This window comes from Nycticebus coucang, chromosome 16 (assembly GCF_027406575.1).
Source record: "Nycticebus coucang isolate mNycCou1 chromosome 16, mNycCou1.pri, whole genome shotgun sequence".
NCBI classification, from domain to species: domain Eukaryota; kingdom Metazoa; phylum Chordata; class Mammalia; order Primates; family Lorisidae; genus Nycticebus; species Nycticebus coucang.
In genome coordinates, this window is record NC_069795.1 from 18,143,293 (window position 1) to 18,167,878 (window position 24,586).

Here is a 24,586-nt window from a genome sequence, read left to right on the forward strand (position 1 = left end):
AGCTCAGAAGAGTTGCTGCCCTCAGCTTGCCTTTGGATCACTTCCAAAGCGGAACAGGTGATACCATAAACATATCCCGGTCTTGCCATTTGGGGTAAGCAAGTGGCTCTGTGTGGTGACTACTTCTGGATGTAAATTGATTTTAATGATGTCTTTCTTTCTCCCGGATAGGATTTGTGTGGGCATCATTCATGTGACACCCTGGGAATGGCAGACGTTGGGACCATATGTTCTCCAGAGCGCAGCTGTGCTGTGATTGAAGACGATGGCCTCCATGCAGCTTTCACCGTGGCTCACGAAATTGGTATGCGGCGCCTTTTCTCTTCCCTAGCCAAATCAAACACTTGTAACAGCTGCAACAGGAACCAAAATACTTGGCAATTAATTCCAGATTTTTCCTGGTTCACATGTACCATCGGGGATTAAATTTGTTTATATTTGCACTTTTAGGGTTAACTGAAATGGGAAAGGGAAGGCAAAGTCAGCAACACAGGAGATGTTTCCTTTTCACCGCATCATTTAAAAATGTCAGAGAACTTCCTTACTGCTACTGTCTTCTTATTGTTGTTTTAAGCATCCCTGAATCTCTCCTAGACTAAATTTGTCACAGTTGACTATGGAATGTGGAGATGCCCAGCTTAGAAGTTATTCAGCATAGTATTGACTCACCCTGAGCTAATCTGTCTGCACAAAAATTTAACATGTATTTTACTTCACTGTGTGTAATAATTATAGGCTCCTGTCAAAGGTATCAACAGCCTATAGTAAATATTTCTGTCTCATTCTTAATAGCAAAGCCAATAACACTATGCCTGACATTCAACAGGGTTTGCTTGAAAATATCATTTACCCAGTTTGTTTGTTACAAGAAATACCCTCAACTATAAATATAAGGCTGAGTCGATTGCTAAAAAATAGTCTCAAATAAAATACGCGTGCTTCCTAATCATTGACTTAGGCTACTAGGTGGGTGAGAAATGAGCTTAGTACACTTAGGACTGGATGTTAGAATTAGACACCTCAGGGCTTACTTCTTGCTAAAGTACTTTCTGCCTACTTCGTAGCGATCTAATTATTTAAACTCTCTAAGCTTCAGTCTTTACACATGAAATATAGGGATAGTAGTACCTATTTCATGGAGTTATTTTAGGAACCAAATTGGGAGAGTTTAGATAATAGGTATTATTTACAATCCTGGGTACTTTGGTTTTGTAGTTAAATCGTTCAACATTTTAGACATATCTATCACCTCTTACCATCATTTTTGTGGTGGGAGCAGAGTATGGTTTGATAATGATTGTGCCTTTTTGTGCTATGTATTTTTAAACAGATTTTTTCAAAGCTAAAATCATAACCTTTTGTTGGAAATTATAACTTTTTTTCACATTCCTAGTAGACAGAGAATATTTTCACAAAGTGTCACTTCTGACTGTCATGTTTGCCTTGGGAAGTTAAAACACCTTCTAATCAAAGGTACAGTATGATTGCATAAGTCAGAATATTGTGGCAGTAAAATAGAATTTGGGAGTTCAATTTCAATGCTCAAGTATTAATCATGACATTAATCTTCTTAACTGCCACTCTTCTTACCACTTAAGAAAAAAATAATAAAAAGTAAAACCTGGGTGTAAAAAGCTATCCGATAGCATTGCTGATAATATGTTAATTCAATACTTTATTAGTTGAGCATCTGTAGCTTCAGGACCTGGCCAGGGGTCTGAAGTGGAATCCCAGCTCTGAGGCTGGATTTTCTCTTTTATCTGAGACAAGTGCTTTAGACACATTGGGTCTCCATCTCTTTGTAAGGTAGATTTGTCTTACAAATCTCGTCTCTTCTCTGTGCTGCACCACAAGAGCTGGTCAGCCTGGAAGTGTTTTTAAAACATGTACTGTGGGATCCAGGATAATAGTTTTTGGCTTTACTTGTCTCTCACTCATGCCTTTTAAAGGAATTGATGAAAACACAGCCTCATGTAGAACCTTAGTCGGTATTCATTACACATCTATCTATGTTCGTGAGTCATCCGGAAAAAGACACTTCCTACTGGGAAGTGTCTACATCCCTGGGAAGGCAGAGGTTGGTCTGTCTCTGGCTGGGTGGAGAAAGCAGGAGCAACCAGACACAGAGCTGAATTTTGGCATCATCCACCCACAGAATTTAAGCTTCTAACTCATGACCTTCGAACAATGAGATTACACATTCCTTGAAGGAAGGGCAATTTCTTCCTCCCCTCTGCCTCTCTGGTAGTGATCAATGGGTTTTTACACATTGACAGCTTCTGGGAGGCTTTCCGGTAAGACAAATAATAAATGCCCCTGCAGGGCTGCTCTGACTATCATCCGTCTGGGCTGGAACCAAGAGCCATGAAGTGTCGTCACCTTTTGCGACTCCCCTGAATTCCTAAACTGAGAGTCTTTGGTTACACAGGCTAATGCAGCAGTCTGAGACGAGCCAGATGCTGATAAGAACAAATACTGTATTGAAACTATATGGGCACCTACTTTTCCAGTAAGAATTTAATAGTACGGAATATTAGACATAATTATACAAGGAAATAATGTGGGACAAGTGTGGATTTCTGTATGAAAAATCAAACCTAAACCTATGATATGCATTCACTTTAATTTCATGATTGGATCATCTCTGTTTATTTTATTGGAGTTCCCTACAATTTATTCTCCAAACATTGCACACTTAATTCCCTTTTTTGCATTACCAATGGACTCATCTGAGATAGTTAAGAATTAGAGGTAGGGGAATATGGATTTAATTTCCCTTTCATAAGAGAATCTGGCTTTCATTCACTTTGTTTTTTAATTGCTTTATTATTCTTTAACTTCGTTTTTACCTAAATATTATGAACATGTGTTATAAAATATGAGGCTTAAATATTTAGAAAAGATAGCCTGACAAAAGATTTCCTGATCATCTGTGTGTTATTATAGAGACCTGCCTCCACAGCCAGTGTGATATCCCATATTGCAGCTTCCCCATCTTTTTCCAATGCTTTATTTTTGGATCGTTGCGCGAAGCTCTCAGCCTGGCCTAACCATGCACCCTATTCTAATTCTACTCTATTCATGCGATTTCCCCCATCCTTTTTTACTAGACCTTTTCAACTTGCCAGCTTTGGAAATTATGTACACAGGCGAAGTATGGCAATGACAATTATGTCGTAAAGTGTCAGCATTCCAGAGTGTTTTGAATTTTTTCAAGCCTCATTGCAAAATGTGCAATTTGCTTCGTGCAAACCAACAGTGTAAATGTGTTACCATGCTTAAAACATAAGCTGGGAGAAGATTCCTAGACTGTTCTCATAATTTTTCTACTTTATTTCTTCTATAAGCAGTAAAAGGATATAGGCGATTATTTAAGAATAACACCTTTATTAACTGACTTATAAGTCCTCACGGGAGTGCCCAAAACTATTTTCTCTTTCCAGGTTTAAGATAGAAAGTCATGTACATTTTATGCACAAACAAAAAAATGTACATTTGCTTCTACCTCATTCACATAAAACTCGACCCATGTTGGGAATGAACATGTAGGATAAACAGAGGCAAAGCTGAAGTCCTGTCTTAGAACATTTCTCTGCATGGTACCAGATGACTTGAGGGCAAAATGACATGGGTAATAAATGAAGAATTCTGAAGGGTTACTCTTCTCATATTCCTTGTAATAACTGGGAAGCTTCTCTTTTCCTGATAATTCTTTTGAAAAAGAGCTAGATTTTAGAGGTACACAGTGAGTGTTGCCGTTGCAGGCTTCTGGAAGATACATGTCGATGAGTATGTGCGTAGACAGTCCTGGATTGCCTTCCTCTTTGTCACGTTGTGAGCATGTAAACATGGACTAAACTGTTAGGACATTTCAGAAAGTTACTTCAAAGCATCCAAAACACAGTTCCCATGTGTGTTCCTTGAGTGACGGCAAGAATGTGTTTACAGCTGTATTACAATCCAAACGTGAAGTGCAGAAAGTTTGCAAGTTAATGTAAGTTTATATTTGAGTTTATATTTTTATTTTTTTATTTTATTTTATTTTTTTATTAAATCATAGCTGTGTACATTGATATGATCGTGGGGCATCACACACTAGCTTCATAAACCGTTTGACACATTTTCATCACACTGGTTGACATAGACTTCCTGGCGTTTTTCAGTTATTGGGCTAAGACACTTACATTCTACATTTACTAAGTTTCACATATATCCTTGTAAGATGCACTGCAGGTGTAATCCCACCAATCCCCCTCCCTCTACCCACATCCTCCCTCCCTCCCTTCCCTTTCCCCCTTCCCCCTATTCTTAGGTTGTAACTGGGTTACAGCTTTCATGTGAGAGTCCTAAATTAGTTTCATAGTAGGGGTGAATACATTGGGTACTTTTTAACTTGTCAAACTTTTACTATTGACTTGCAATAATAAAGATTTCACCTGCTGGCCACATGGTCCTTAAAAACAATCATTTTTGTGATGCTGGGCCAGCTTCTAACATGCTAGAGAGAACAACTGGATTCTACTCAGGCTAATGAAATCCATGGTTTGCCACCAAGTCCACATTTTGCTTTATAATAAATTATGAAACTTGCGAAGTGAATCTCTCTACAGTGAAAGACTTCAGTGTGCTTCCTAAGTCAGGCAACTTAAAAAGTCAAGCTCAAATATTCAGCTGAGACTTAGGAAGTGGTTGAGACACAACAGCAGGGCTGCCTGTTTCGCTGTGGTTGGAGGTTGTTCTCTGGTTGTGCTGATCTGTGAGTGACTGTGCCCCCATGGATGATTAGATTAAACACAGCCATGTTTTGACAAGCTGCAGAGGCCCTCAACACCATAGACCAAAGCCAAGTGCACAGAATCAGATGCCCAGACTGGCTGTGAGATGTGAAGTGAGAAGGAAGCTGGGATTAAACTTGGTATTTACCCCCAAACCCATCGCTTTAATCAACACAAGCTGAGCATCTTTTCCTATCCAGCTGGGAGCAGTGCCACGCTATGTCTTTCTTGGCCCCCAGATGAAAGGCAGAAATAAGTTTTTGCTATATGTTCAACAGCATCAGGAGATTTAATGTTGATTGTCAGTTTTTAAAAACCGAATCCCAAGTCATTTTTCTCTAGGGGAAGTCTATAGATTAGCTGTAACACCAGCAGACCAGCAACTTAAAAGTGGCATAAAATATAAATATATGTGTTTTTTTTTTTTCTCCTAATGATTAGGATATTTCCCCTTGCTTTCAATCAAGAGTTCTGGTAACATCAAAATGTACTAAAACCAACGAGGACTAGAATGCCCATAAGTAAAAGTGAGAGTAGCAAACCCAAAATTATCCATGAGGATAACAGAGGTCATTAACACTCGCTGTTCCTTTTTTATATGTCAAGCGCATATCCTAAATAATTCACATATTTTGTATCATTTAATCCTCACAAAATGCCATGACGTAAGTACTATTCATAGGTCCCCCAATAAAAGAGGAAACGGATACAAACAGAAATTTCCAAAGCCAAGGTCAAAAACTAATATACTGCTAGGGTGAGATTCAAACTCACTATTCTAAAACGGACTTTTTAAAGACCATATTTAGTTTCTGAATTTAATTCAAAAGGATATTGACACAGCCAGTTTATAAGGTGAAAAAAATTACGTTTCTCTTCCTTCCAAATTACATAATTGATACCACGTTTCGAAATAGGAGTTTAAGACTTTTATCACATCTATATAAGGATTCATGTTTGAATAAATGTGTATGATCCAGTTATTGGAGCTCATGATTCCTTTCTACAACGATTCGAGATGCTGATCCCATGTGGGCTGTTGACTCACTTTTCAACCCCTGGCACCTCCATAATCCCAGCTGGAAAATTAGGTAAAATGAAAACATGACCTCATTAAGAAGCAGATGCTTCATCTGAGCAGCGCTTTCCCAAGTAAACACATTACAGAGCTTCTTGTGACATTTTTTTAGGATGTGGTGCTGTGTCCCCTTGACCACTGGTCAGTATGGGATCAGGAGACAGAAGCTTGAAATTCTGCTTCATTTGAAGACCAAAATTTAGAAAAACAACCAGTTTCCCTCCTGAGGGTAAGATTACAAGGCAGCCACAGCTGTATGGTAATACCCGAGCTGAGTAAGAAACCAAACCAACAATTTCCTTTAAAGAAATGTGTCTTTACCTCCATTGTCGAAGATTCTCTAATGTCAGATTTTACAATTCCTTGTGAATTTTAGGAAACAAGATGCTCTGAATACTTATTATGAATAGCAAAGATAAAACTTATTTAATAAAATGTCACTCATTTACCAGTTTAGAAAGATGATAATCATACTGGAAAATGATCAGGTGACTAATTGTTTGCTATTTCTGAGTTACCAGTGTAACTCAGAATCTTGACCCTATGAACTTTTCTGTGACATAATTTACCATCCAATTTATTAACTCTGTATAATTCAAAGAAACTCTTTCCTGACATTTCTTTGTGTGATGGGCACTCATTAACAGGACTCTTATATTTAGGACATGATTTAATGCCTATTAAGAATAGATGAATATTTTTTACGGAAATACAATTGACATCCTTGACTTTTATTAATGATCTCAAAAAGCAAAATATAGCTCTGAAGTGTGCATCACTTGGAAAAACACTTGTGGATTTGCCTTATTCTCTTAAATTCATCCTGGCTTATGTCTCTTTCCTTTTAAAAATCTTGTTTAATGTGTAAGTGCAGGTGCCATTGACAAGGCATCCACCACAGAGTGTGTTTGGCCCTCAATTGCCTTAGAATTTTAGGTGAGAAGCTTCCAAATGCATTATTAAGAATTAAAGATTTGCTGGCACGGCACCTGTGGCTCAAGTGGCTGAGGCAACAGCCACATACACCTGAGCTGACATGTTCGAATCCAGCCTGGGCCCGCCAAACAACAATGACAGCTGCAACTAAAAAATAGCCGGGCGTTGTGGTGGGCGCCTATAGTCCCAGCTACTTGGGAGGCTCAGGCAAGAGAATCACTTGAGCTCAGGATTTGGAGGCTGCTGTGAGCTGTGATGCCACAGCACTCAACCCAGGGCGATAGCTTGAGGTTCTGTCTCAAAAAAAAAAAAAAAAAAGAAAGAAAGAATTAAAGATTTGCTAAGAAAGACAAAATTGCTGTCTTTTTCAATCTTTTGCATATTTGCTGATTATAAATGGTTATAAATACAAACACTAATCATTCCCAAAAACAAGACTTTGGGACTTCTAATTTAAACCGTGACAGTGAATTGCTGCTTCCTAACCCAGCTCTCCCTTTTTCTCAGTAGGAAGCTTTTCATGTCCTCACATCTCTTCTTTAACTCTTCAGAATTGCTTTGAATCCTCCCCTGCTTTCTCTTCCAATATTCTGACTCTCCAGAAAGAAATATTTTTCCATTCCAAAGGTAAAAATGCAATTTCTGCGTGGGTTTCTTGATTCCATCCCCTGGCCTCTTCCGAGACTTCACTCTTAGTAAGCTCTGTTGGTCTGTATTGTTCTATAAAACTAATAATAAAATAAAATTTAATGTAAATAACAGATTACTTTAGGCACGGTAAGCATTTTATATTCTTTAAGTTTGGTATTCCTCTCTGGGGCAGGAATATCTACCCCCCATCTGCTACCAGTGCTCCTGAGGGCTGATTAGTGAAGAAATTCTTAATCACCAAACCACACTATTCATTTTAAATATCTTTGTGTGTGGTATATAAACAACTCTCTTAAAAAAGGCAGATATCTGAAAAGCTTAATAGTAGAAATTTTGATTCAGCTGAGGCCTTACATGTTCAATTTCCTAGATTCTGGGTTTTCTTTGATAATAAGTTTTTAGCACCATATTGCGCTATCTCGAATGCAAATCCGCTTTCAACTAGCTTAGGCTTTTTATATGTGTCTTGCAACTTTGAGGCACAACAACATTGGCCAGTTTGAAACTCACAGTAAATGTCTTTGCATAATTTATTGAGGATTTAAATTTGAAAATACCCCTCCTTTTGCTGTTCCCAGATTTTAGTATGTCTGTCACATCTTTCCTGAAGAGCATCCAAATATCCCTCTCATTGATCTTCCCTTTCATATCCTGTCCGGCTCCTGAAGGGAAGTCACATGGCTCTCTCACTGTGCCCTGGTTCCAGCTACTCTGGAACTGGCTGCCTGTTTCTCTGGGTGCTTGAATGTTCTTCACGTTGTCCGTGGCTCTCATTGCCCTTGAGAGAGCATGCTTCTCCCAGACAGGTGACAGACTTTCTTCACAGAGGGGACAGAACCTTCATTCGTCCTCAAAAGAGTCATTTTCTTTCAGTTGACCCTTAGCAGTCTGTTTCTGCCTGATTTGGGGTAGATCTTAAGTTCACATCTCCTTTTACCTCTTGCTGAAGTACAACTAATATTTGTTTATGCTCCAAATGGCATACATCTTTGGTGGCAATTAAGTTACATTGATAAAATAGTAAATTGGGGGAGCATAAAATTTATAATATTATGCCAAATAACATGCCAAAATATTTGTGCAACTATGCCAATATATTTAACATTAAACTGTCTTGCTTACATAATTTAAATCTTTAAAATTATACACCTCACTTCTCTGTACTCTCTTGGGCCCTTCAAAGTGAATTTAGTGTTTGCCATATGGCCAATATTTTAAATCAGAATTCTAAAATATACCCTCCAAATGAAGTGAAAAGCCCTCAATGCAATGATAGCAACGCATATGGAAAATATTATTTATTTATGTAGATTTACAGGAAAAGACTATTATTCCATTAAATAAGCATGAATCTCTTATGAAATAGGATTCAAAAGTCACATTTTAAAATATAAAACCTGGATTCAAATAAACATTATGTTTCAGAGGGCACTCTTCCTTTGGGGCACTCTTCCTTTCTCTTTTATGCCAGAGGGAAAATCTCAAGTGTGAAATTTCCACACAAACATGCCATTTGTCCTTGTTGGCTGCCAAATCCACATTGGGAAGGTTCGGGAGGCACCGAGTGCTTTATCAACAAGTGTTTGGTGTACTAAATACCTTTAAGGAGTTTTTCACAGGACATAAGTGAAAGATTCTGCTTCTTCTGAGAGCTGTGCCTTCTCTTGAATTCTCAACTTACTAACTCAAAAATTGGAACAGCCCCTGGAATTTTCCTTTGCATGTTATTTGGGACGTACTTTATACACCATAATGCACATTTATACAAACAAAACCATAAGTGGTGGTGGGATAGTTTCCCAAAGAAAACTTACTTGCCTAATAAATATTATTGAAGTAAATATCTGAATAAATAGCATAAAAATGTGGAGACTTGGAAGGTCACCGAGCCCTCACCACTTAATTTCAGTCATAACAGCCGGCAGTTGCTCGGTGAACAATTTTGTTATGAGGTGTTGGTGATTTAACAAGTTGACCAAAAGTAGTCAGATTCCAGCATGAAAATTTTCATCTCTGTTGGGTTTTATTGGTGTGTACTGGACACTTTTGATAGTGGCCAAAGTTTCTGCATTTGGCATTCAAGAATCCAAGAAGAATCCACTCTTCAACTTGCCGTAATACTTTCTACTTTAATACTTTCTTTTTAGTGATTTGTATATGGTTCCAGAAAGCTTTGCTAAAACACTACTGGTATGATTTTCTGTTAACTTTTTAGAGTTTCTACTGACTGCTCAAACTATTGTGCCAGATTGTTTTAAACAACATTTTAGATTTAGTGGAGAACAGCATTTTGTCCTTAGACTATGTGAAAATTGATTTTATGTAATAAGAAACAATATACTCGGGTGGCACCTGTGGCTCAAAGGAGTGGGGCGCCGGCCCCATATGCTGGAGGTGGTGGGTTTAACCCAGCCCCGGTCAAAAACTGCAAAAAAAAAAGAAAAGAAACAATATACTCAGATTATAAAAATGTGATTAATCTGTGAAATAATATCTACTTTGATAGAATGAAAATGTGGCATTGGCTGGTATTGCAGAGAACGTGTTTGGGAAGCTTAAGCGCAGATACCACCTGGCTGAATGATTTTATTTTATTTATTTATTTATTTATTATTTATTTATTTTTTTTGTAGAGATAGAGTTTCACTTTATGGCCCTGGGTAGAGTGCCGTGGCCTCACACAGCTCACAGCAACCTCCAACTCCTGGGCTTAAGCGATTCTCTTGCCTCAGCCTCCCGAGTAGCTGGGACTACAGGCACCCGCCACAACGCCCGGCTATTTTTTTGGTTGCAGTTTGGCCGGGGCCGAGTTTGAACCCGCCACCTTTGGTATATGGGGCCGGTGCCTTACCGACTGAGCCACAGGCGCCGCCCATTTAGGGCTGAATGATTTTAAACAATCACTTACCTCCCTAGTATTTGTTTTCTCTTTAAGCTCTAACACTCTATGAACATCTTGGTATTTTAGACATTTCCCAAATGTAGACAGGTGTGTTTTCAAAGTAATATATCTGTGAAAATAGTACACATTCACAACGCGCTAAATCACAAAAAGAAATGAACAGGTGCATGGAACCAAGTTACATGGCGTGGAACTTGTATGTTCTTCATTTCACTTCATTCTTTTTTCCTCCTCTAGTTCTCTCTTATTTAGCTACCTGTTTAATTGACTAAGAAAATAGAACTTTGACACTCAAAAACCATCTATTATGGGCTTGCAACTTGCACAGCATTAAGTTAAATACAGAGGTTTCAACTGTGTATGGGGGAAGATATACTTTAATCTCATGGGGTTTGATGAGAGAAGGCAGAAAATTAGACAATCAAAATAATATGTGGTGAGGGTTATGACCTAATCCCACAGTTGTCTGACAAACTCTAGATTCTAAGTAAGGGTTTGTTTCTACATGTCATTGAGAGCATATGTGATCCAGATGAATTATGGGAACATCGATTTCAGTTTCATATTTTCAGTTTTCATCTGGATAGTCATCAAAAGTAACTGCTACACTAACTAATTGTGCAGTTTTTACTTTCCAGGAGTCAGGTCTGTGGGTGGAAGGCAGTTAAAATGAAGTCATGTACAATTGATGAATAAAAAAATCAAGCACTAGCACAATCGTTATGGGAAAATAGAAATGTACAACAATCCATTATTTGTACTTCCTCTGTTCTTTCTCTTAGGACACCTACTTGGCCTTTCCCATGATGATTCCAAATTCTGTGAAGAAAACTTTGGTTCCACAGAAGATAAGCGCTTAATGTCTTCCATCCTAACCAGCATCGATGCCTCCAAACCCTGGTCCAAATGTACTTCCGCCACCATCACCGAATTCCTGGATGACGGCCATGGTATGTATCATTCAGGACAATGTGAGCCCAGAAGCAAGACTCGGGATTCTTAGGAGTTTTACTTCATTATCTCTTCATAACATTCATCTTGCCCTCTCAGACAATGAGTGGTTTGCCCAGTGTCAGAAAGAGGAGCAAGGAAATTGATTGTCTGCTGGTGTGTAATGCCGACACCCTTGGTGGCATTCTAGCTATGGTATTTTTGCTTTTGAATTGAAAAAGTTCAAAGGAGAAGCAGTGTGGGAGACCACACAGAATGCCCAGCTAGTGCCCTGAAAGCCTGGCTTTTATTCCTTCTTTCACCACTAGCTTCCTGCGAGAACTTTGGCAGATATCTTGGTCTCTCTGCTATTAATATGACTCTCAGAATTACTTGTTACATGCCCATTATAGGAGCCTGTTTAAGTTGTAGGTGACAGCTCCTCTGGTTTCCCTTCACCGCAACATAAAGCCAGGAAAGAAAGCGCTCTAGATTTGCATTGACTGGAAGATTTTGGTTTCATCCTGACAGCAGATTCTCCTGAAAATGCAGTGAAAACTGCAGAACAGAAATAGAAAAGCGATTGGAATGATGGGAAAATGCTTTAAGAACTTCAAAGGAAAATCTTTGGCTTTATCCTTTAGACACAGTTCAAGAGCACAGAATACTTTATTAAATTCTGTAAGACTAGGATTAGTGCTATAAATTATATAAAAATACTCAGGAAGTCACAATTTTCAGAAATAATAAATACTGACCTCTAAGTCATCTTTGAAACAAGCTGTCGCAAATTTCCCTGCATTCTTTATTACTTTAACATAAAAGAAACACAGGAGGGGAGAAGCACGAGGGTAGGAAAAGATCTTCAAAGATCATGTAGTTCAAGCTTTTTATCCTGCCAGAATGGACACATTCTCTTCTGTGCTTTTAAAATGTGTCTTTTTCCCCCAACGCTTGTGATTAAATTGAATATGACAGAAGTTCTTGATCATAATAATTTTTCATAAAAATTATCTCATCAGATACAGTTCAGTGTTGAATAAAGAGAATCTGTGATAACTGTCTTTTTTCAGTTCCACAAAGTGTATGGCAGTATTTTCATAATCTCTTAGTTTATTGACCATCTTGAGGTTTGGCTACAACAGGGTCAAAACAATTGAAAAATTCAATTCATTTCACACAAAAAGAAATTCAGCCTCACAGTTTTCTGACACCAGGCAGCTGAAATTTGTTCACTAACTCATATTTTGCCATTTTAGTAATATACAGGCAAGGTTTTAGCTGCTTACTATTATGTATTTAAATCTCCAATCTAAAAGCAATCAGGGTCCAGCTTGGTTTAGAATACAAAATGAATAAATGTTCTCTGTTAGTTGAAAAGATATCCCAATATCTTGAAGACTTAGAAAAAATAGTAAGAATTAATGTATTAAGCTTTGCTTTTCAACTAATGATAATTTTTCAACTAATGGTAATTTTATGTTTGGCGAGTTTAAAATGTGGATTAAATGTTGATAAAGTTCTAAAATAGTATTTCCTTATTATCTCCCTCTACACAGTGATAGGATCAGTATCTAACAAAGTCCCTCTTGAGTAGAATCTTTAAGTCCCCACTCTTAATACTGCTTTTGCTGTTTCCTTTTTTTTCAGGTTTTCTGAAAATAAAATAATATTAATATTTTATTCCAGAAATCACATGTTATACATTCCAAAAAGTTGAGCTAAATCTTGAATCACTGAATGAATGGATTTAGTTGCTAAGGCAGCAAATACTTATGGCTAAAATGGGACTAACTTTTTTTTTCCTGTATAAGTATTAGGTCAGCTAATTACAATGCTATGGAGAACTTTGTTCCTTATTGCCATAATTTTGGAATGATTCATTTATTTCATGTTTATGGAATTTGTGCTCTTACTTTATGTGTTGTAAATATGCTTTCAGCATTGTCTTCATTTGTTAACATTATTTCTATACTTAAAGAACTCCATGCTATAAATTTACATCAAATTTACATATTTTTAATCTATCAGTTTCTATGCTAAAGAACTCATGATGGAGAATAACTAAGAACATAATTTAGTAGAAATGGATCTTCTTTATTTTCACTGGTAAGAAAATTATCTGAATTTCCCAGATATATATTAAATAAATAAATTCAGTTATCAACATTCTTTGGACAGTAAACACTTACAGTTGATATACTTATTAATTTGTGTCATTAAATGTAGACTCTCATTTTTGTATATATTGGATTAGTTAGGCAGTCTTTTATTTCAACCCCCCCACCACCACCAAATTCTCTTTTATCAGTAGCCTATAATGAATCAAGTGATTGCAGAATGATAAAAAACCAAGAAAGGAATTGTGGCACAATGGCAAAGCTTGATTATGTCTTGTTTTATTTCAAAACTGACTTAAGTCAGTTTAAGGGAAAGTGTGGCCCATGGAAACTAGCAAAGCGAATTTTGAAATGACTGAGGGTCTAACATTTTAGCTACAGAGCTTTGAAGAGATCTATGAAGAAAATCAGAGCTCAAGATGACAGAAAAACAAATTCAACTTTGTTAGATGATTAAGCTGATAACATGAAACTTTACTATAAAACTTTTTAATTTTTTCATAGTGATAAGCAACTCAGGCTTCCACTTAGAGTCCATACTTTCCAGGCCTTCTACATTTCTGTTTTAACTTTCTGGGCCACTAAAAAGTTTAAGCAATAAAATAGCATGTCTGGTGGGGGTTGGGAGACTTTAGAAGGTAATCTAAGAAAAGAAGTGATATCATTTGACAATCAGGGTAAAGTCAGAAAGCTGTAAAATTTAGGCCTAAAACATGAAAGGCGCAATAGTCTGGTAACATTTCCTGAAAGGTCAAAAACTCTAGCACACCAGCACGATCCCTGAAGGTACCTCTGCATTTCATCATGATACAATAATTGATACACAGGGAAAAAAAAAAGGGTTTTTTGGTTTTTTAGCAAAGTTACATTGTGACTAATACATAAGCAGCAAAGGCAATAGCTATGTTTTAGTTAGGTACTCTCATGAATTTGTACAATTTTTCAGTGGTATCCAAAAAAATACATTATAAATAGAAAATCCATTTATGTGTAATATCTTATTCCTCCCCATCTCACCTCCAGCAATACCAGAGCAATGAGGTCACAGAGTAAAATTAAATTGATTTATTCTAAAAATTATTAGCCATAAGTAGCTGGACATTTGTAGCAGTCGACCACTGCCAAATTTAAATTCATTAGTACTGAGTGTTTCCTGATTTAGTTCCAACAAGAAATATGCAGCAATTAAGTTATGGTCAAAAAGCTACAGTGCTTATTCTCAAGAACTGTGTCTGCAGATTTGTGATTCAAAAAGGAGAAGCCATGTGTCATGGGAGTTCTCCATTGACCTGGCCAAGATAACCTGTAGAAATTCTTCAGTGTTTATACAAGTTAGCTCTAGGCAAGCTGGCTAGGAGTGTGATCCTCGAAAATAAAGGTAAGCACTGGCAGAAAAATTGTGCAGGGAAAGCAGGTTATTGAATTTCCTTTCTCAAATGCTTAATAACCTTGAAGCCAAAAAAGGTAGCTGTGTCCTCTGCATCCTTAAGTCCATAGTGTCAGATGATGAGAAAGGCTATACCGCCTAAGTTACACAGAGCCCTCAAGACCACTCACAGCACAGTCCGCTAAAGGAAACTTACAGATGGCTTTGAAAAATTACCATGTAGCTAGCATATTTAAAGTGCTAAGTTTATAGACACTTACTGAACTCTGGACATAAAATGATATTGAAAAACCAGCTCATTGAATCCTTTGTTAAGTGTAGACAGTAAAACTAACAATGGGAGCTTAATGTCAGTTTTTAAGGTGGTATTAATAATGTCCAAAGCCTATTATGGTTGTATGCTGACTTTCACAATAAAAGAAAGGAGGGAATAAGACGTATATTTTAAGGCCATAATGATGTACATTTTTAAAAATTTTCTTCATCCTTTATCATGGAGAATTTTTAATATAATTCCCCGGCAAGTACATTTGCTTAAACAGTGCACCTGTACCTCCAACCACTTCACCCACAGGCTCCTGAGATGTTAATTTTTTTTTTTTTTTTTTTTTTGTAGAGACAGAGTCTCACTGTACCACCCTTGGGTAGAGTGCCGTGGAGTCACACGGCTCACAGCAACCTCTAACTCTTGGGCTTGCGCGATTCTCTTGCCTCAGCCTCCTGAGCAGCTGGGACTACAGGCGCCCGCCACAACGCCCGGCTATTTTTTTGTTGCAGTTTGGCCGGGGCTGGGTTTGAACCCGCCACCCTCGGCATATGGGGCCGGCGCCTTACTCACTGAGCCACAGGCACCGCCCGTTAATTTTAATCAAGGACAAGCATCTGCTCCTTTGTCGGTTCTCCTGTTGGCTCCTCTGTGGTTGGGCCCAAAGTGAGTCATCAAAGAGCAAGCAATGCACCAGTTTCTTTCCTAATGTTACCCATTCAAGGAAAGACTTAGAAACAGGTGCTAGTGCAGAGAAGCAAAAGGGGAAGGGAGCAGGCAGTGGTGTGAGGCTTCTGCGCACGAGTTTCCTTAGGCATTTTAATTGATTTCTCCTAGGCCATGGGTATTTGAGCCAATGCTTAATTCCATGCCCAAGTACTAAAAGGCAAGGGAGAATGAAGTGATGATAGTGCTAGAAATAGGAAATAAAGTAAAAGGAATGAAGAGCAATTTTACTGTGATAATTTCTATTGATCGTTAATATGAGAGACAAATAGCACTAGAAGTCAGAGGTGGGAAAACCATAGCATTTATGTTCCATTTCCTGGAGGTGAAAAAGACCCTCCATTGCTCGTCAGTGGACGTTAGTGGCCATGGAGAGATGACCACACGCTTTATTCATCCTTCTCAAATCATTCTATTTTAAGTTTAAGTTTTTGTCTTATTGTAAACATCTGAGGTGCCAAGGATGGTAAAAACACATATGCTATATGTTCACATTGCTGTTGGCATTCTCTATAAACCAGCCATACACACAAAATGTTAAAATATAAGAAAAGAAGGACGAAGGGAAAAAAGGAGAGGAGAGGGAGGGAGGGAACAAGAAGCAACTTGCCAACTCATGGAGAGGAGCAAACACAAAATGTTGGCAGTAGAGCCAGATAAAATTCTAGACAAGGATGAATTAAAAATATGTGAGGTAGATATAAAGAAGTGGTTGAGAATAAAAAGCAGATCAGGAAAATGTCAGCAGCGGGTTGCATGCCTTTAGAGGTCAAGAGGAAGGATACCAAAAGATTGATCCATTTCCCTTTTACCCCTCAGGGAAATTGTATACATTTAAAAAAAATGAAAATGTATATCCAATCCATTATTATTTATATTTTAAATATTTTATACTACGAGATTAAGAATCAGACTCCAGATTGATTTTTGTTGTCGTTCCTTGGCACCAGTCTGCCCTTTGGTAGTGATGGCTATAGCTCTTTGTTGTAAAAGGACATCATTCAAACTAAAACTGAAATCAATAGCCTGCATACTAGTTCAGGGTAAACAGAAACTGACGCAGCCAACAAACCCTGGTAGTAAGAACTTGGAGATAATAAATTAGTGGCAATTCGGAAATAAATCTTTTTATTTGAAGCCACGAAAGGTCATGTCCACACGTATGATCTCTAAAGGAAAATTATAGAGCTAAAATATCTTCTTTTTTAATAACCAAGCACATGTGTTATTTCTAAAATTATAATTCAGGATTAATCTTTGTAAAGAGATGCCACATATTGAAGTCTCCTTCTTGTAAGCTGATTTCAAGTTGTTTGTATTAAATATTTCTTTTCACTCATCATCCTGGTGGGTAGAACAGGTGTCAGTGACTGTGTAGCCACAGCCAGGTGGTAAGTTATTCTGGCGTGAGATAAATGAGGTAGACCCATGCCATGGGCTGCACCCGTGCATGGTAAAGTCTTCCTAGCTATTTAGTTACCCAGTCTTATGTCTGTGTTATTTAGTAAAATAAAAAAAGTTTATTAAAACAACACTTTTGAAGATTGGAAAGCATTCATGCTGATTCAGAGATTTGTTGACAGTTTTCTAACATCAGCAGTCTGTCAAGTACCCTGTGGTTGACACAACAGCACTACTTTTATGTAGCAAGGAAGATAACCTTTTCATGGAGCTCTAAAGTACCTAATCTCACTCTGTTTTGTAAACAAAGCTTAGTGAGGTTTTACTGTCAATTCTTTCCTATTGACTTGATGTTTTTCTTTTAACTAGATGTTTTTCTCCAGAGTTCACTTTGGCTAGATACTTAACTTTCAATGCTTTTTCTGGCTTGCCTTAAGAAACTTTACCTCTTCAAACATTCTGGCCCAAAAGTGAAATAGGAACTTAGCTCTTTATTCATTTTCATATAATGCCGCCATCAGAGATTGACAATTTCTGAGGTATTCACTTTGAAGAAATTTGAATGTAGTTGTAAAAACATTTACGGTATATTTAAAATTTGCTGAATATTCTATTTCTCAGTGGAACATAAGGATTTGTATGTGATTTTCTTCTGCCTAATAAAATGAATGACTCTAATACATCTAAGAGGTGGCTAAATAGGTAGGGAATGGAAACAGCTATCATGGTTTCATATTTTTCTGATTACCCTTTATATCTCTGTTAGCTAATTTAATGTTTACAGTATCACAGTGAGAAGAGAAACATTTCATAGATCTTGAAAATAAGTTCAAGGAGAGGTTAACTAACTTGGCCAACAGCACTCAGCTGTTTAGTATTTCACCAGGATTAAGCTTTAGACTGGATGTTTCTACCATTCAGCTCAATATCCAACCACTTACAGGATCCTTGCATATGTCTGTCCCTCAGCAGTAGCAGAAGGCGACTATTCATATGCTAAACAGAGGTCATAAGGTCTATGGTGAGGAGGGCAGAAAACTCCAATAGCCATGTGACCCTGAGTAAGTGATCTGTATTTATGTTCCTCAGTTTCCTTATCTTAGAATAAATAATTAGAATCTGCATCATGCAGTTCCTCTGAGGATTAAATAAACTAATCCATGTAAAAAACTGAGAATAGTGTATGTAACAAATATTTGTTATTACTTTTATTGAGATGTGTATGGTAATCGGTGTATAAATCCTAAAGTCGAGCATGCCAAAAATAAATTTACTTAAATGAATGGGCAATGTGGAAGTAGGCAGACTTGCCAAGAAAAAAAATAATGGTGTGAACTCAGTCACTGGGCAGGCTTTTGCAGAAAAGCAGGCAAGTGTCACCTTCCGGATTCACATCATCTGTGTTCCAACTTCTGTGGTCTCCCCAGCTCACTGGACACCCCCACATACAATGCAGGGAGAAACCAGCTTGGTTTTGGCAGACAGTCTAAATACCCAACAAATACCAGTTCCATTCAATAACAGGCAGAGAGAGAAGAAAAAGGAGAGGAGTATAAAGACGGGTCCAGACCTAAATGATCAATTATAGGGATTTGTTTTCCTTCTCCTGTTATTTCTTTGTGCTGCGGATCTTGAAAGTTCTTTATTAAAATTTTTACCAGTTAGAAAGAAATACATTATTTAGTCTATCTCCTTTGCTTTATTGGGAGGACTTGAGGGTCATTTTCTGTATTCTCAATACCTGGCATAGTTTCTGGAACATGGTAGGTGCTGAGCAAATGCTTGCTGAGTTTGTGCAAGAATGAATGAGGTGCCAAAAGGAGACGTGTAGCAGACACGTGGGGAAGAGGTAAGATGGAAACGGAGAATAGATTATAAAGAGAGTTATAAACTGTATTTCTCGGAGCTGCACATGCTTTATTACCATCATGGTTGTTACTGTTAAAGGTCACTATCTGAGCTCCTGTAAGTCCTTCTCTATTTTTTTTAGTGTCTCTGCACAACTGTTATTTTCACAACTAATCATCACAAAATAATTTTCTTTCATCATAACCCAGCCCCCATCTGATCATTACATATCCTGCAGCGCTCGTCACCCCCTGAAAATCCTGCTCTGTGTTGGGGAGGCAAGGAGGCGCCCAGCCTCGCCCTCCACGAAGTCCCTTCTCTGGGGCGCCACACTGCGGGTGGATTTGCCGTGACCTAGGCTTCCGCGCCAACCAGCGTGTTTTAGCGACGTGAAACCTGCGATGTAGAGCTGTGGTCTATCTCGCTTTTTCTTTCAGGTAACTGTTTGCTAGACCTACCACGCAAGCAGATCCAGAGTCCCGAGGAGCTCCCAGGACAGACCTACGACGCCACGCAGCAATGCAACCTGACCTTCGGGCCCGAGTACTCCGTGTGTCCGGGCATGGACGTCTGCGCTCGCCTGTGGTGCGCGGTGGTGCGCCAGGGCCAGATGGTCTGTCTGACCAAGAAGCTGCCCGCCGTGGAGGGAACACCTTGTGGAAAGGGGAGGATTTGCCTGCAGGGCAAGTGTGTGGACAAAACCAAGAAAAAGTATTATTCAGTAAGTGATCTTCTGATCACCTGCTGCCTGGAGGGCCGAGGCTGTGATGGGCATTCCTCTGACGTGTGTAGGCACTGTCATCAGAAGGTTTTATTTTCTAGTTAAAATATTTCTGCTTTTGAGATCTAGTTACAGCTTCATCTTTTACCCGTAGTAGCCATTCTCAGTAATCAAATTCTAGAGAAAAAGCAGATGATAGGAAGTTCTTGGCATGTTACGTCCTTTAACAAATATTCGTATAACCCAAATTCTGTCCAAGCAAGACCCCAAGCAGGACACTAGAAGTTGCTTTTTGGAACCTCACTTGCAAACTTTTCTTTCTGAAGTTATCAGAATGTATTTATTGAAAGCCAGTAGGGAAGTAACAGAGCCGAGGCATATGGTCCTGGTAAAACTTGGTGAGCTCCAGAATGATCACTTCCCCCCTCTCCCATAGTTAGTTAATCTAAATTTAGGAGCTAAAGTGACCTATGGCTGCTCCAGGGAAGTGTCTGCCACCACAGGTACATAGTCCAACCTCAGGTCAGCTGCTTTCTGAATTCTCAAGGCTGGGCAGAGTATGTGCTCACTCCCACCCACAAGATTTGCCAAGTCCCTGCAGTAGTTCTCAACCTTCCTAATGCCGTGATGTATTTTCATTGTTACAAAGAGGTCGTGACCCACAGGCTGAGAACCGCTAGAGGAACATTGCCATACGCTCACTGCCTGTGTCTTCCCGGTTGTCACCCAACTTTACATCATCGGATACCCTCACATGGGCAGCCAGAGGCAGTTTTCACACATTTCTTTAGCAAAGCAGTTTATAATATTCTTCCTTTTGGAGTTTCTCCTGGAATGTTTCTAGAGGAACAGACTTAAGACATCATTCAAAGGCTCTTCCTTCTTTCCCCGTGGGGTGTGTGTGTGTGTGTGGTGTTGGTGCACGTCAGCATCTGTCACATCTGATTAGGAAGATAGCCACACCCAGGTCAAATACGTGTATGTATGTAGCACAGAGTCTGTCAGAGACGGGATGTGGAATAGCAACAAAAGCACTATGGAACTTCAGTGCTAACGAGGGAAAAAGAGAGGCAGACACAGTCGAATCATGCCAAGCATCATGCAAAACCATCAGCCTGATATCAGACACTTCAAGCTCAGATTCAGGCTCACATGGTTCTGTGGTTATTAGCAGAGTTGTACAATGTCAGAAGACACAGTTTAAAATGGCTCAGAGAGGCCAGGAGGTGATCTCCTGTGGTGTGCTCAGTACTCAGGGTGATGTTTTCAGACCCTCTGATGCATGGAGCCAGGGCTGGAGGAGTGCAAGGTGAGGATGCAGGAAAAGGTGAACGACTTAGAGATTGGAAGCGTGTTGTAATTGCAGAGCATGCCCATGTTAAATTTAGTGAAAATTTATTTCTATGATGAAGTTTCCGCTGTGTCTTTTTTTTTTTTTTTTTTTTTTGTAGAGACAGAGTCTCACTTTATGGCCCTTGGTAGAGCGCCGTGGCCTCACACAGCTCACAGCAACCTCCAACTCCTGGGCTTAAGTGATTCTCTTGCCTCAGCCTCCCGAGTAGCTGGGACTACAGGCACCCGCCACAACGCCCAGCTATTTTTTGGTTGCAGTTTGGCCGGGGCCGGGTTTGAACCCGCCATCCTCGGTATATGGGGCCCGCGCCTTACCGACTGAGCCACAGGCGCCGCCCCCGCTGTGTCATTTTTAAATGTACATTTTGAATGTTTTTCTCCAGAGTTAAAATATCTTCTGTTTTCTATTTCAGACATCAAGCCATGGCAACTGGGGGTCTTGGGGGTCCTGGGGTCAGTGTTCTCGCTCCTGTGGGGGAGGAGTACAGTTCGCCTATCGCCACTGCAATAACCCTGCACCAAGAAACAACGGCCGCTACTGCACAGGGAAGAGGGCCATCTACCGCTCCTGCAGTGTCACGCCCTGCCCACCCAATGGTACGATGCTCCCAAGGGACAGCAGCCACCGTGCACCACATGGAGTTTGTATTTTAGAAGTAATAAATAGGGGAGGCTGGAGAAAGAGATAAGATATAATTATCTTATATTGCATAGTTCCACAAATAAATAAGTGATTTTAAAATTATTACTGTAAATAATAAAGTATTCAAAGAATACGTTGTGTATACATAAAATCCATCAACACTGGTGGATCAAGGGGCTGTACAAAAAAATAGCATCTTCTCCTTAAAATTAATTACTTAAGCACTCACAGACATATCTGAGTTTCAAAACGGATATCGTAATAATGCAACATGTTTGTTTCCTAGGTAAATCATTTCGTCAGGAACAGTGTGAGGCCAAAAATGGCTATCAGTCTGACGCAAAAGGAGTCAAAACCTTTGTGGAATGGGTTCCCAAATACGCAGGCGTCCTGCCCGGGGACGTGTGCAAACTGACCTGCAGAGCCAAGGGCACTGGCTACTATGTGGTATTTTCTCCAAAGGTAACTACACACGATTGTCCAGAAACAGTAGGCATCAGTGGTGGAAATTATTTGGTAGACTCAAGCCTGATAATGCCAAATATAAACAGTCATTATTTGGGAATGGTTAGATTGTGGAGGGTTTTAATTTTTGTCTATATAATTTTTATATTTTCAAAATTTACACAATGAATAAAAATAATTTTATAAATGAGATTAAGTAAATGTTTCGAAAGCTATTTGGGAAGTGTAACTCACTATCAGGGAAAGAGAAGTATGGCCTTAACTTTAAAACAGCCAGGAAAACAACCAGTATATCCTAAGAACAATTGTAAAGGGGACTTTAAAGGAAGGGAATTTTTTATATTCCTATTACTTGCTTAAGAAGTCCTTTTATAAGTAATGAAGATAGGTTTCAAGGTCATCGTCTTTGACCCAGGCTTCTAACTGTCTTTCACCCTTAATATGAATCAATGTTCCCTTAGTTATTTCTTTTATGATATTTGTGTGCATGAGTTATTTCCTATTTTTTACAGGTGAGTATTTTCTAAATACATAGCAAGGCTTTTTTTTCTTACAATTATTGTTGGGCAACAATTTACAGATACTGTTTATTTAATTTTCAAATAAGTACTACATTTAAAACCACCTCTAAAACATGGAATTCAGGTATTTATGACATGTTACCAAAAAATAAGCTAATGTCCAACTTAGATGATTTTTAAAATATCATATTTTGTTAAGAATAATAAATTGTCATTTAGAAATATTTATGTGTTTCTAAACATAAATATCACCTGAAAATACTACAATCTGGAGAGCTTTTATCCTGTTGAAATATATCCTCCTTCATTTTACACACACACACACACACTTTCACTCACACACACATATATGGAAGGGAAGAGTTTTGTATATACACAAATACAAAATATGTAGGTTTATTTATATAGGAATACATGTATATATGTTATACTTATATAGGAATACATGTATATATGTTATACTTAATGTATATTCACATGCATAAGCCACAGTCTACATACATCTATTTAATGAGTAGCTTTTTAACTAATTCCTTTATTCAAAAGATATTCAGTCTCTTCCAGAAAGCACTTTCTTCTGGCTTCCTCGGACTCCATTTTCTGCCCTGATCTGAGTGTCTTTATTCTGGTGTCGGACAGTTCAACACCCAGTGGGGCATGCTTCCCAACCATGATTGGTTTTAAATGTCAAGTGTAGATTTTCAATTTTGTTATTATAATAACACTTGTGCAACAAGGAAGGATCTTTGCATTCTGGAGGCTGCTCATATTTAGCCACCCAGAGAAGGGATGGTTGATCCCAAACGGTAAATGAAAAGAGGCTTCTATCAAAGTAAAAAGCCCAGATTGCACTGTGGGACTGTGTTGTGCATAAGCAAATGGAGATGGGGACCTCTGGTCTCCTAACACATTTGGAATTAAGTTCAAGAGAGAAAGTGTGTAACCTAGACCTATGTCAGATCTGTTTTCTGACAATATGTCAAAGGTTTTTCAGCTAGACTTTTCTGGAAAGTATGTTTTTGGGGGGTGGGGTTATTTTTCAATCTATTCCAATCAAACTCAAAACTGACAAATTAGAAGTTGCTAGTCTACCAAAGGAAGTAAATACCATGCACAGTATTTCCCACTGCTACTGTATTTGTAATGATTCAGGTGACTGACGGAACTGAATGTAGACCCTACAGTAATTCCGTTTGCGTCCGGGGGAAGTGTGTGAGGACCGGCTGCGACAGCATCATTGGCTCCAAGTTGCAGTACGACAAGTGTGGAGTATGTGGGGGAGACAACTCCAGCTGCACAAAGGTGGTTGGAACCTTCAATAGGAAAAGGTAACATAATAGAACCCTTGCCTTTATATGAATTGAACTAAGCTCCCTGAAAAATTGATAAAGGTGGACTCACATTACATCACAAGCTTTTGGCAAGAGGAGGTCTCACACGGTTCTCTGTAATACCAACCAGAGTGTAAAGAAAATGAATTTAAAAATACAGAGTGAATCATCTTTTCCTAAGGCACTAAGACTCAGGCTTATCAGTGCCTGGACAAACTAAGTTTATAAGGCCCACAGCAATACTGCCCACCCTACTGATTCTCATGAGTCAGGCCGTAAGGAACAAAGATAAATACTAGAGAGATTTCTGCCTGATCCCATTCCCCTTCATTCTTTGTTTTGTTTATTTGTTTATTTTTGTTTCATTTTGTTCTTAACGCTTTGCTTGGTATCACTTAAACTCTGGTCACCAGCGTGACTTATTTTCATTTAACTATTATAAAATATGGCTGGGAAGGTTACGTAAGGATTCTACGCATGGAGACGTAGAGAAAAGAACACACAGTGGAAGTGAAGAGACCTTGCTTTTAAGC

General features: G+C 38.6%; 1 protein-coding gene across 1 annotated transcript in view; it reads left to right on the forward strand.

Annotated features, from left to right (window-relative positions):
• ADAMTS5 (ADAM metallopeptidase with thrombospondin type 1 motif 5) overlaps positions 1-24,586 on the forward strand; it is a 49,195-nt gene that overhangs the window by 15,348 nt on the left and 9,261 nt on the right. The window contains exons 2-7 of the mRNA XM_053565628.1: positions 172-304; positions 11,125-11,292; positions 19,457-19,740; positions 21,507-21,690; positions 22,023-22,198; positions 23,875-24,050. Coding sequence (XP_053421603.1) covers positions 172-304; positions 11,125-11,292; positions 19,457-19,740; positions 21,507-21,690; positions 22,023-22,198; positions 23,875-24,050 — 1,121 coding nt within the window. The remainder of the gene's footprint in view (positions 1-171; positions 305-11,124; positions 11,293-19,456; positions 19,741-21,506; positions 21,691-22,022; positions 22,199-23,874; positions 24,051-24,586) is intronic.